The sequence below is a fragment of the Urtica dioica genome, chromosome 8, assembly GCF_054948205.1.
Source record: "Urtica dioica subsp. dioica isolate 48M chromosome 8, U.dioica_male_clone48M_v1_H2, whole genome shotgun sequence".
Classification (NCBI taxonomy): domain Eukaryota; kingdom Viridiplantae; phylum Streptophyta; class Magnoliopsida; order Rosales; family Urticaceae; genus Urtica; species Urtica dioica.
Genome location: NC_142763.1, coordinates 13,483,653 through 13,498,106, shown reverse-complemented (window position 1 = coordinate 13,498,106; position 14,454 = coordinate 13,483,653). Strand labels below are relative to the sequence as shown.

The following is a 14,454-nucleotide window of genomic DNA, read 5'->3' as shown; positions in this document are numbered from 1 at the left end:
AAGCGAAGAATGGCAAAGCAATTTCATACACTCGTACACCCAAAACGACTAACGTGTCTTCTCATGGAGTCTGAGACACTCCCTATAAATAACAACGCCTTCTTTTCGCCACTTCACATCATCATTAAGCAAAACACAAACACAACTGTTGAAAATGGGAAAAATGATCTCTTTGGTATCGTTGTCTCTGTGCTTGGCCGTCCTTATTCAAGGAGGGCTTGCAATCAGCTCTCGCACTCGCGTGGAAGAGTCGTACCGAAGGCAGAGCATCTGTCAGCTGAACCGGCTTGAGGCCCTGAAGCCCGACACTGTCATTCAGGCCGAGGCCGGAAGGACAGAGACTTGGAACCCAAGCCACGAGCAGTTCCAATGCGCCGGCGTCGCCGTTCTCCGCCGCACAATCGAGCCAAAGGGCCTTCACTTGCCTTCCTACACCACCGCTCCTAAGCTCATCTACGTCGTCCGCGGGAGGGGCATCCTCGGAGTCGTGTTCCCAGGCTGCGCCGAGACCTTCGAGGAGTCACAGAAAGGACAGAGCCGCGGGCGCGCCGACCGCCACCAGAAGGTCCAGCAAGTCAAAGAGGGCGACATCATCGCTCTGCCAGCTGGCGTTGCGTGCTGGAGCTACAACAACGGCGACCAACCCCTCGTCTCTGTCTCCCTCCTCGACACCAGCAACGTCGAGAACCAACTTGATCAGATTCCCAGGGTGAGTCATGCTCTTTCTTTGTCACAAAGTATAACAGAACATTAATAATTTGATTTGATTGCGTTGCATTGATGTGTTGTTCATAAATGCTGCGCAGACGTTCTACCTTGCCGGAAACCCAGAAGAGGAGTTCAAGCAGATCTTCCAGCAGAGCCCGTTTTCGAGGGACCCGAGCCGCCGCGAGGCCGAGCAGTTCTCCGAGAACAAGAACAACATGTTCAAAGGGTTCAACTCGCGGTTCTTGGAAGAGGCGTTCAACGTGGACGCGGAGCTGGTGAGGAAGCTCCAAGGGCAGAACGACAACAGGAACAACATTGTGAGAGTGAAGGGCGAGCTTGAGTTGGTGTCCCCGATGACGAGCAGAGGGATGGAGGAAGAGAGGCAGAGGTATGACGAGAACGGGTTGGAAGAGACATTCTGCTCAATGAGCATCAGGAAGAACATAGGGAGGTCGTCCAAGGCCGACTTCTTCTCGCCTCAGGCCGGACGCATCAGCTCCGTCAACAGCCTCAACCTGCCCATCCTGCGCCACCTCAGGCTCAGCGCCGAGAAGGGAAACCTCTACAGCGTAAGAGAATAGGACTTACATGTGTATATATATAAGATTCTGAATCTCGATGACATGATGATCGATGGTACGGAGTGAGTGTTAACATATATATAATGATGCAATGCAGAACGGGATATACACTCCGCACTGGAACCAGAACTCGCACAGCATAATGTACGTGATCAGAGGGCGGGCCCGGATCCAGGTGGTGGACCACATGGGCCGCAGCTTCTTCGACGGAGAGGTGACGCAGGGGCAGCTGCTGACGGTGCCGCAGAACCACGCGATAGTGAAGCAGGCCGCCAGCGAGGGCTTCGAGTGGGTGTCCTTCAAGACCAACGACAACGCCAAAATCAGCCCTCTCGCAGGCCGCACCTCAGTCATCCGCGCCCTTCCCGAGGCCGTCCTCATGAACGCCTTCCGCATCTCAAGGGAGCAGGCCAAGCAACTCAAATACAACCGCGACGAGACCTTCCTCCTCGCCTCCTCCTCCAGGCCCTCCTCCTACGATGAGGACAGAAGGGCAGTTGCGTAAATGTGGACAAAGTTTGATTTAGAGTTAGTTCGTTCAAATAATAAGGACGCCTTTTGTTTGGTCCGTTCCTAGTGCTCTCTTGTATGTATCATCTTTAATATATGTATAAGAAAAGCTTCCGCTACCAACTCTCCTTTTTGCGACAATAAAATGAATTGGAGGCTGAGTTTTGAAATATTTATACTAGCTCTCAAAATATACAAGTCTAAATTATGTGTTAAGAGTAATAGCATGCGATAACGAATCACAAAAAGATTGAATAAATAAAACGGAAAATAATTGTTAATGCGATTTCTCGGATAACAATTGCGGGACACGTGTCGGAGTGCGAGCTTGCGACGTGTCTCGATCTTGTGTTGTCAGAGTCACGTTTCCTCGGTTCTTAAAAAGGATCGTGACGACTTGCTATCCTCCTGAGAGTCCTTCGGATTAGAGAATATCTTCTCGTTGCCTTTTTGGTTGTTTTTGTTGGATTCTTCGTCTTCTATTCGCTTTCTTTGTTGGGTAATCAGATCTTCAATGCTTCTCTTTTTCTTTTTCGTCGAGTCGTTTTGTTGGCTTCATATCTTTACATTCTCCACCTTGAAGCCTGAATGCATACTACCTCGACACCAGCTACATACGCTCACATCACCATCTTTGCTCACTCACCTTTTGACTATCGATGAACAACAAGTCAAAGCAGCTTGAAATTTGTGCTCGTAACCACCTTAGTTCCCATGTTTGTCAGATTTTCTTTTGTCAGCACTTTCTTTATGTCACCCTCTCCTTTAGCAGCTCTATCACGCACGAAGTGATATACGATGAAAACCTTTCGTGATAAACTGGATTTCTGCTGAGATGTATTGCACTCTAGTTGTCTTAATATATAGTAGCCTTTCCCTTGAGCAGCCTCGCTTCCTTCAACATTCCTTGCAGCATTTGCTAAAGCCACGTACTTAGCCTCTATTGTGGATAGCACCACCAGTGGTTGAAGCTGAGACTTCCAACTAATGTAGATTCCTCCTAGTGTGAAGTAGAAATCTATCGTTGACTTCCTTGAGTCTCGATTACCTGCAAAATCAGAGTCTACATACCCAGCAAGATCAAGTGAATCATATATGGATTTATATATTAAACCAATATCAGAATTGCAATACTGCAACTCAATACCCACTAAAGAGCTTTCCAATGTTCATGACCGGGATTGGAAATGAAACGAGTCAGCAAAGATATAGCAAAGGCCAAATCTGGCCGAGTGCTAATCATTGAGTACAAAATTTATCCAATCACATTTTAATATTCTATATTTTCCATTTTTGGAGATCTCAGACAGAGACTTTGGACACTTGTGTTTTCCCAATAGGAAATGACCAGCTAAAGGAACATGTATAAGTTTTTTTATTCTTGTGACCATATTTTTAAATCAGGTTCTTCAAATAAGAAATCTGTTGAATTTTAAGCTCTTTCTTGTTCCTGTAACGATCAACAACCATACCAAATGTTTTCTTCACATTTCCCAAGTCTTTCATATGTTGATTAACAATATGCCATCATCATAGAGAAGTCAATACACATGGCAATCCTCACATGTAGAAACAAGTATCATAGTTGCTTTGATGAAAACCAATACTTACAACCAAAACCATCAAATCTTTTATATCACTGACGAGTGGACTGTTTTTAGTGTTTTAAATGCCGACGAAAGTCGCCGGAATTCGACGGCAGTGTCGCTGCCGGATAAAAACAGCCGGCGAAACTGTAAATGTCGTTTTTCTAGAGTATTTCGTTTGAAAGCCTTCGAAATGACACGCCCTTTTTCAAATAAACGGCCGCTTTTTTCCATTCATTTTAATGAGAAAAATTCATCAAACTTCGAGGGGTTTCGTCGAAAGTCGTGAAAAAAGAAAGGCTGTGGCGATTTTTGGCGCTTGTAGTCCAGCGAGGGAGACGACCCAAACGTCGGCAATAATCGGCGGCTCCCCTTTCGTTTTGACACGATGGAGAACAAAATCCACACTATTTCGTCGACAATCGACGATATCCGGCGACGGCGACGTTCGTTTTTTATCTTAAAAATAAAATCTCAGATCAGAGAGTAAGAAAATGAGGGGAAGAGAAGAATGAGAGAGATTAGTGGCTGCCTGGAAAGTATGCGTACAAAACTTTTGAGGCAGAGATATTTGATTAGTTAAGGTTTCGTTTTGATTATAGTGGGCCATGTTTTGACATTGGACCTTACTCATGTACTAGAGGAAATATTTAAGCGTGGAACTGCAGTTGGAACAACAATCCAAACAAATTGTTTCATTCACATTTTTTTAAGAATTATTTAATTTTACTCAATACAGATATAATAGTTATATATTATAATTAATATAATGGATACATAATTTAATAGATGTAATTTATTAATATATCATATTTACGTATATTGATACAATATTATATAGCACATTGATACAATAATTACATACAATTTTCTATAAAAAAAAATTGTATATAGTATATAATGTGAAATGTTGAAAATATAAAATATTTTAAGAGAGAAAAAATCATCATAAACTTAAATATATTATGAAATAAATATATAAAAATTAATATATATATATATATATATTACATATTTAAATAATATATATATATACTACATATTTACAGTATATTTGAACTGAAAAAAAATTCTGGAAATATTTTGAGCACGAAAATTCTGGAAATTATGAATATATGGAAGACAAAATAATATCAATAAATGAAGAATATATTTACAGAGTTTAACCACGAAAATAGATACTAATTACCTAAAGTCAACGCTAAAAACTTCCAAAAACATAACAATAAATGGGCTATTAATTTTCAAAATCTGCAGGAAATTTCAAATTTCAAATTTGAAAACTTCCCTATTCGGTTTCTGCGAATTAAATAAGGGCAAAAGTGTAAACCTAATTTAATTAATAAGCTGCCACGTAAGCAATATGGCTATTTACATCATATTAACGAAAGGTTGGCCAATTTTAAATTACTACACATTCTGTGGCTTAAGCAGCCAATTTTTTGATATATATATATATATATATATATATATATATATATATAAGATTTGTAACTAAATAGGCCACCTAAAACGTCAGTTTTGGGATCTAGCTTATGTTTGGAGATTTTTAGGGAAATAGCCAAACGTATTAGGTGAAAAAATATATTTTACTTTTTTGTCCTTCAATAATTAAAGCAGTTTTTAATTAGCGTATTTTTTTTTTTTTTTTTTTGTGCATGTTAACTTCCTATTTTGTAGAATGTAGTTACCAGATTTTTGTATCCACGTTCTCTCTCTCTCTCTCTCTCTCTCTCCACAAAACCAGATCTGGGTTTTTTTTTAACCTTCAACATGCCAAGATGACGAGGAAGACGCCGAGGTCGCGGGCCACGGGGACCGTCCAGCCGAAGAAGTTGTCGCCGATGACGCAGATCGGCCGGAGGCGACGGCGGAGGTCGGCGAAGGCTCGTCGGAGCCAGATCGACGCCCAAAGGAGGCGATCGCTGAGAGCGTAGGGGAGGGAGTCGGTGTTCTCGGAGTCCGGAGGGAGGCCGTGGTCAGCGCTCCGAAAGGGGATCGCGACGAGCCTCACGGCGGTGGTTGGAGAGAGAGACGATCGGAGCTTGGAGACCCTAATTCGACCCAGGAACTCTTCCTCTGGTTCGATGTCCGATGAATTTTATAAAAAATAGTATAGATTTCTTCTTCGTAATTTTTGTTAATTAACGTTAATTTTCGTTAATAGTTGTTAATTATTGTTAATATGAAGACGTCTTCATCTTCTTCGACAAGATTTTGTTTTCTGCATTTTTCTGTACATGGCCATCTTCATCCTGTTCTTTAGCTTTTTTTTAAACTCGTATATTTTCAATATCATTTTTTTCGGAAATTAATATACGTATATTAGGGAGGAAGTTTCCAAAATTGACAAATTCTAATTATCATGTTTCTTTTTTTAATTTATGAAAATTAATTAATTAAATAAAATAGGCAGTTTTTTATAATTTCCTTATATTTCATTATTTCCGTTTGTATAAATAAAAGGGCAAATTAATCTAATAAATATTGTCACCTAAACCTATTGGTTATTTCCCTAAAAAATGTGAAACGTAGGTTAAAACCGAAGTCTATAATTTCATTTTGGCTATAAATCTACACTGCCCTATATATATATAGGATATTCTGCAACATTATTTTCGTTCGATTTTCCATCGGCATGTCGGTTTTCCATCGAAAACGGCATTTAAAAACGAAATTTGAGTTACCTTTTTCTATATTTTTTTCGTTCGATTTTCCGTCGACTTGTCGATTTTATGTAAATCAAGATACTCGAAACGGTATCGAAAACGGCATTTTAAATCTTGGTTTTAACCCATACAAAGACTTTTGGAGTAAATAGATCCAGTCCAAGTGTTTCTGATCAAGGAAACCCTCATGTTGTTGTGGCATAAAAATAGTATCTTCTAGGTCACCATGTAGAAAGCGGTTTCACGTCCATTTGCTCCACCTCAAAATCTGAGTGTTCAGTTATGGACAACATGATCTTGATTGTTTTATTTTTACAACAGGAGATAAGATTTCATTGAAATCAATTCCATATCGTTGGGTAAATCCCTGGTGACAAGTGTAGCCTTACTCTATGATCTTTCTATCCTTAGGTTTGTGAACTAGTTTCCAGGTTTGGTTCACGTCCATTTGCTCCACCTCAAAATCTGAGTGTTCAGTAATGGACAACATGATCTTGATTGTTTTATTTTTACAACAGGAGATAAGATTTCATTGAAATCAACTCCATATCGTTGGGTAAAGCCCTGGTGACAAGTGTAGCCTTACTCTATGATCTTTCTATCTTTAGGTTTGTGAACTAGTTTCCAGGTTTGGTTCACTCTAAGAGATTTCATCTCTGTTGGGGATTAAACATGTTGGTATCGATCACGAACAATCGTTTCGACACCAAATTGCTAGCTAGTGAAATACCCTTACTGGAAATATAAATCCCTATAACCGTGCGGAATATAAATAATTACGCTATCTTGCTAATTAATTATACGATTATATGATCTAAATTTGTTTAAATGGGTAGTAAACACTAAAGAGCAATTCAAGTAACTAATCTATAAGAGATGAATGAAATATCATAACACTTAAGAGTTTGAGTTTAGCTACAGAAACTTCCAATCGAGTTCTTCAAGATCCAATTTTGAGCTCCAATTACTCGATCTTCAAGCTTTGGTCTCCAGCCTTGAATCTTCGGGAACGACGACTGGACTCTCGTCGTTTGGATCTCAATGTATGACACCGTATCTTCCAACCCGTAATCTCTGAATGAATAAAAATAAAGTGTGGACTCATTCGTTATCTCATAACAACTACCGATTTAGGAGTCCGGGTCATATCGTGTTTTTGGGATTGGAATCAAGAATTCCAAAGGGAGGGGGAGAGAGAGAGAAAAAAATTGGCCACCACAAAGAGAGAGCGATCAAATTTTTCCTCTTGTTTTTCGTGTATCACACGTGTTTTTTTCTGTTCTCCATGACTCCTATTTATAGTGGTAGGATGAAGATATTTTAGGAAGCCATTATGGTTTCCTTATTCTCCTATATATATCTTTCATATTTTGTAGTTAAGCACGAACAATTGGATCTTGACTACAAATCTTATTTTTTTTCTCTCATCCATCAGATCAGAATCTAAGATATAATATTTCCTTATTTTTCTCATATATTTAAGGAATCTAGATATTTGAGAATAATAAGGACGATATTTTATTTCCTTATTTAATGGAGAGAATATCTCAATCATTATTATTCACCAAAATATTAGGAAATTATCCATGAGAGAGAATAAATGACAATATCTTATTTGCTTATTTAATTGAGAGAAAATATATCAACGTACAATTATTATTCTCTCTCTTATTTATTTAGTTATCTGATTTCTTTTTCATAAATCTAACAACTAATCAAAGAGAGAATACATAGGTGTACTAGGCCTAGGAATTTTTGAACTTTACAATGTCCATGAGGCCCAATTTAAAATTCAATTAATTAAATACTTGTTCCAACAATAAGTAATTTAGTAGTCAAGAATGGAGAAACTCTTGACCAAGCCTCTCAAAACCTCACAAACCACAATTTTGGAATACAATTTCTCTCTCAGATGCTCTTACAGAAGAAACCCTAGACTGAAGATGAAGACTACAGAAATGACACCCCAACGGACTTCAATATGCGATTCTTTTTCATCTCTTCGTATCCAATGTCCTATAATCCTCACCGCTCATTACCATATATCCAACGGTTTTACTCTTGTGGCATAAAACGACACTTAGATGAGCAACACAATTAAGGCTATTACAAGTCGTCGTTTTTCACCTTACATGACTAGAACCCGTAACCTGATAATGGGCTGGGCCTTGATGCATTTAGGCTTCATATCTTTATGGGGTATTGACATTTTTAGGAGTAAATTATGGTGTTTGGACATATTACTATCTTTTTTGAAAAATGCCACATCTAGAAGTGTTCAAAGGAAAGAGAAATAAAACTTACCTAATGTACCATTGTCTTTTTTGTCTATTTACTACTTTATTCCACTTAGTATTAAATATTTAAAAATTATCAACCAATCAAAACAAACCATAAAGTATCTTTCTCTCTCTCTCTCTTTGACCCCACCACTTTTTCTCTCTCCCAATCTCTTTTTCCCACGTCAATTTTCCTCTCCATCTTTCTATTTATCTATTCCTCCATCTTTTTATCTATTCTTTATTTTACTTATTTATTTTTTTCTTCTATACTTTATTTTTTTCTTTCTTTGTAGCAATTTTTTTTTTGCTATTTCTTTCTTTTCTACTGTTGTACATATGTTTTATCTAAAAAATACATTTATAAAATCTTGTTTTAAAGCTTGAAATCTGAAAAACGAAATTCAGTTTTTTAAAAAAATCATGGTAATGCTGTACATATGTTTTATATAAAAAATAAATTTATAAAATCTTGTTTTAAATCTTGAAATCTGAAAAATGAAATTCAATTTTTTTTAAAAAAACCATGTGTTGGAGTATAGAATATTAGAGTCCGCCTTACTTGTGTGGTCTTTCCGGGGTGTCATAAAGTGAAATAAACACAAATATCACTATCTTTGCTATATAAGTAACTTAAGAAAGCTGTTGGATTCTACAACGGATAATTAAGCGTTGTAGAAAGCTATTGGATTCTACAACGGATTTTTAAGCGTTGTAGAAGCTTCTACAACGCTTAAGAAGCATTGTAGAATCATTCTACAACTGTTTTTAAGCGTTGTAGAATCCTATTTTTGTAGTAGTGACCCCTCCAGCCGCCGGTGAATTAGCTCCAAACATGTAACTAAAATATGTATATTAGTTACATACACGTAACTAATATATGTTTACAAGTATGTCATTTTGTGTATTAGTTATGTATATGTTACCAAGCATGACGTAAGGCTGAATTAGTAACTACGTTATGTGAATTAGTAACTGATGTGTAACTAATTTACCTTACTTTGTGACTGTTAAGTAACTAATTTACCTTATTTATTGATTATTTAGTAAATAATTCACCTGATTCAGCGACAAGTATGTAACTAACTCATCTTGATTAAGTGACTTTCAACTAATTCATCCCTTGTGGAGCCCTCTTTTGCGCATATTGGTTCCACTCCGAGCACCAAAGAGGCGGTGTCTCTGCGCATAAAGTAAGTGACTTTCAAATATTTATTAATTACGAACACGTAACTAATATGTATTTATTAGTTACATATACATAACTAAAATCTGTTTTTTAGTTACAATTTTGTTGTTGTTGTTGTATAGGAGCGACTGTCATCGGTGCACGAGTTTGAGGTCATTGATAGGGATAGTCAGTCCTGAGCTGTAAATTTGACGATTAAGACATGCTCATGGGCTGTAAATTTGACGAATAAGACATGCACGTGAAGAGTAATAATCTAGACATATGTATTGAATTTGAATTTGAATCTCCTCTTGATGAAGAGCAATGAACTCTCTCCTGAAGTAAAGGAACATTAAGTCTGTGAATTAGTTACAAACATGTAATTGATATATAAACATTTGTTACATATTCGTAACTAAATCTAAAAATTAGTTACAAACATGTAACTAATTTATATTTATTAGTTACATATTTGTAACTAAAATCTGTGAATTTGTTACAAATATGACAGTCGTATGTGTATTAGTTACATCATAGGTATTCTTGTTGAAATGTGAGTTATTAATGCATTATGTATATTGTTTCATGAATGTATAATGGGCGTAGGATGAGTTCTCGCATATGATGCCTATGGGTCTTAGTTCTTTATTTCTTCTTGTATTTAGTTCCGGGGGAATACATGTAAAGAGAGCAAGTTGGAGTATAAGGTATAGAGCCTAAGCGCGGTACTAATTTCAGAGAATTACAAATTTGTCATTAATTTCAAATAATTAGTTACAAATTCGTCACTAATTCTTGAGAATAAGTTACAAGTTTGTCACTAATTTATTGATGAATATGATTGGAATATATATTTTTAATTAATGCATTTAAAACAGCGACAACTTTGTTTGTAACTAATTCACAAAATTTAGTGACAACTTTGTCACTAAATCAATGTAACCCTTAAATTACAAAATTTACAAATGTAACCCTTAAATTTGTAAAAGAAAATGCACTTGGATGTTGGATCTCAGTTAGAAGTTATCAATCATGCATAACACCACACATACAATATTCAAGAACCGAAATCGAATTGAAAGACAGATAAATCCCCAATGAAAGGTTTTTTTTTCTTGACACGACACAATACGAACAACAAGTTGGCAAATTTTGAACATCAATAAATATACCCAAGCTCACATGAATGAATTTAGCTAATACTTGAACTATAAATTGCACTGGTTCCAAGTTGGACAATTTGATCTAAAACAACCTTAATCGCCTCTTGGGTATTTGATCGCCATGCTTATGATCTTCACATGTGGTTTCACGTTTTCTGTTTAACATTGAAAACAATCTATATACAAATCTTGAGGCAAACTCATGAAGAAGCTATGTAAAGGAATAATTCTAGTAAATAAAGCAAGATTATTCAGCCAATTTTATCCTATTCAGAGTTGATGAAAATTCTATTTGTTCTTTAATTCCTTTGTGAGTTGATGAAAATACTCTTTGTTCTTTCAATTCTTTTGTCACTAACTCGCTGGAATTAGTTACAAACTTGTAACTAATTTTATATAATTAGTTACAAACTCGTCACTAATTACATAAAATCAGTGACTTAACTTGTAACTAAAACAAGAGAATTAGCGACAAATTTATAACTAAGCTCTATTTGTAACTAACTATATGGAATTTAGTTACAAGTTTGTCACTATAGCCGGAGAATAGTTACAAACTTGTAACTAATTCCAAAAAATGAGTTACAAAGATGTCTCTAATGCAAAAGAATCCATCACTAATTTATAACCAAAATTGTAACCCAATAGTCTCATCAACGCAACCAAAATTCTAAATTACTGCAGAAACCAAGCTCTGGCCTTTAAAATTGGAAGTTCGCTGGTTTCAAGGATTATCAAATACAATTGCTATAAACAAATGATAAATCTCAATGTTCCCGAATCAGCAAAATAATATGAAACATTGCTCTCTAGATCACTCTAGATCACCTATGCATTAGTATTTTATGACTCTAGCCACAAACATGTTAACTAGAAATACATAGCTTTCATATAAAAGATAATTATATTCACCAAACAAACGACATTAGGATTTCAGATCTCGCAATAGAACGAACAAAACTCAGATCTCGCAATAGCACGAACAAAATAGGCATCATGAAACAAAAAGGGAAATAAAACGAGATTCGCAAATCGGTAAAGGAAATGGAACACAGATCAGGGATCGAGAGGCTCACCAAGCTCCGTTGGAGCTTAAAGGGCGAGATCGGAGAGAGACTGAAGCTCTTGTGGAAGCCACAATTAAAGATGATTCGAACGAGGGTAGAGAGAGAAAAAAAAGAGTGACATGAATGAAGACAATTGATTTCATAAAATAAAATTCTTTGAGACAATTCTTCAAACACATGGCGCAGGAAAAATGAAATCAAACAGAACACCAACAAAATGACAAGCCTAATTTCTCGAAGACAGAGAGAGCTCAGGGTAATGAGAAAGGCATAGCGGAGCTCTTGAGTGTATGTACCGGAGAAGAAGAAGCGGAAAAATAAGAAAAGAAAAAGGAAAAAAATGAGACCAACAAAAATCCGTCTAAATTCTTGAGCGAGAAGAAACGAATCCTACCTCAACAAACTCCAGCGATACTACTTAGTGAATATGCCGTACGACCTCCTCCTTGCGACGACTGGTCTATCACCATCGGAATCTGCCCGTACCCGCGCCGACCGACCTGAAAGTGTTCTTCGCCACTCTGGACATTGCGCTTCTCATCTCATCATCATCGAAGGTGAAGGAGGAGACAATGGAGAATGAGAAAGAAGTGGAAGTAGGAGACGCTGGAGGAAGAGAGAAAAGGTCGGAGAGAAGGAGAGGATCGTACCTTTTTTTTCAAAGAATTATAAATTTGCCAACCTTTGTAAATACTTTGTAAATAGTCAACTTGCATACGTGGCAGCCTATTAACTACCATTTTTACATGTTTGACTGGATTAAATAAGTCTTTTACTAATCTGTTAATAAGTTAACTTGACTATTTACAAGAAATTAACGAAATGTGGACTATATCTCAATTCACTATAACTGTGTGGCTATTTAACTTAATAACCCTTTTTTCAATGGGTGTGACAAATGGTATTAAAAAAAGATTAAGATGGTATTAAAAAAAAAAGGAAAAGAGGGTATTAAGGTCTTTAACTAAGTCAAAAATAAAGTCAAGGTCCTAAATGTGCCATTTTTCAAAAAAGAAACTAATGTGGAAAGTGGCACTAATTTACTCCTAGTTATGACAAATTCTATATCTTTATACAGCGTTGTCAGAATTACAAGCCGGAGAAGAAAACAATCTCCCATTTCTAATCGGCGATCACTGTAACTATCAAAGCAATATCTCTCTCATTCGGTTACAGTTCCCTTATCTCAATCACTAAAGGCTAAAACCTGCTCATTATATTGAATACATTAAAGCCTTAAGCTATTCAAAGTCTAATCTTCTTGAAAAACCCTGCTAACTTCACCTTTTCTGATGTGTTGGATACACTCTTCACAATATGAAAACTTAAAGAGATACAATAGAGGCTTATTATGACCAAGCATCCTCAGATATTTTAAGGAAGAAGAAAAGAAAACAGAGAAATGAAAAAGGAAATTTTAGTAATGATTCATGAACGAACTCAAGATGATTACAGAACAGACTTGTCAAGTCATTAAATGAACTCCGTCAACTAGTGAAATAAATAATAGCTATTAAATCTAAACTAATAAAGATAAAAAAAAAATTACGGTCATTAAATTGAGATGTACAACAAATGACTCAAGTCCTAAGTTAATTAATGCATGCTGTTATTTCCAATACCCCCTCAAGATGAGCTATAAATGTCTGTGAGGGACATCTTGGCAATTGTCGCCTCTAAAAGTATTTTTTCTCCTAAATATATCCGATGAGCATGTGAAATTGGAAGTAGTTTGAAAACCCCATTCTAAAGATGATCATGCACAAAATGACAATCTATCTCGATGTGTATTGTACGTTCATGAAACGCTGGATTCGTTGTTATATGGATTGTCGCATGATAGTCACTAAAGGCCACCGTTGGAGCAGTTGCAAGAACTTTGGAAACTTCAATGAGTTATTGAAGCCATATGACTTCACTGGCAACTGCTGCTAAGGCTCGTTATTCTACTTCAACTGAGGAATATGAGACAATTGTTTGTTTCTTTGACTTCCAAGCAATGATGGAGTCACCTAAGACGATAAAGCGGCGAGTATATGAATATATGAACGAGAAGCCCAATCAGCATATGAAAAAGCACGAATTTAAGTAGTAGAAAAGGAAGGGAAAAACAAGCCTAAGCCAAGTTTGACTTTGATGTATCTGAGTAGATGACTAACATTTTGTAAATGAGGTTGTCAATGAGCCGATAAAGATGATGAATTATATAACTGATATTAGGATATGATATGGTCAAATAGAGCAATCACCCAATGAGTTCTATGTAACCGTATTAGAGCTAATGTGCTTCTCAAACATGCACGGATCCATCAATTCAATATTATATATATCCTAGTTCAAAACCAAAACTATGTCAGATTTTTCCCCTATAATAAAAATTTAATAGGGTTAATATCTCCTTCATGGTCCATATTTAATTAAATTATTGTAGATAATTTTAATTAGTTATTTAACAAGAAGAAAATTAGAGACTTGAAATGACATTGAAAACAGTATTTAAATCCTTGATTTAAAAAAAAATTAAAAAAAAAACAGTTTGAAATAAATTATATATGAGTTTAAAAGTTTAACGAAATAATCATTTGTCGTAAGCGTGTAAAAAGTAAACATGGCTTCGCCCGGGTTCGAACCGGAGACCTTCAGTGTGTTAGACTGACGTGATAACCAACTACACCACGAAACCGCATGTGTTAGTAATGCCAAATTACAAAGGAGAAACT

General features: G+C 36.4%; 1 protein-coding gene and 1 non-coding gene across 2 annotated transcripts; one reads left to right on the top strand and one right to left on the bottom strand.

Annotated features, from left to right (window-relative positions):
• Positions 1-126: 126 nt before the first annotated feature.
• Positions 127-1,918, top strand: LOC149388318 (11S globulin seed storage protein Jug r 4-like). The gene is made up of 3 exons (XM_089621532.1): positions 127-709; positions 807-1,277; positions 1,387-1,918. Exons 1-3 carry the CDS (start codon positions 155-157, stop codon positions 1,792-1,794), a joined length of 1,434 nt encoding a protein of 477 aa, XP_089477658.1. The 5' UTR covers positions 127-154; the 3' UTR covers positions 1,795-1,918.
• A 12,425-nt stretch (positions 1,919-14,343) lies between these two features.
• Positions 14,344-14,417, bottom strand: TRNAV-AAC (transfer RNA valine (anticodon AAC)). Its single transcript has one exon. It is a non-coding gene; the product is annotated as a tRNA-Val (tRNA).
• Between the last annotated feature and the right edge of the window lie 37 nt (positions 14,418-14,454).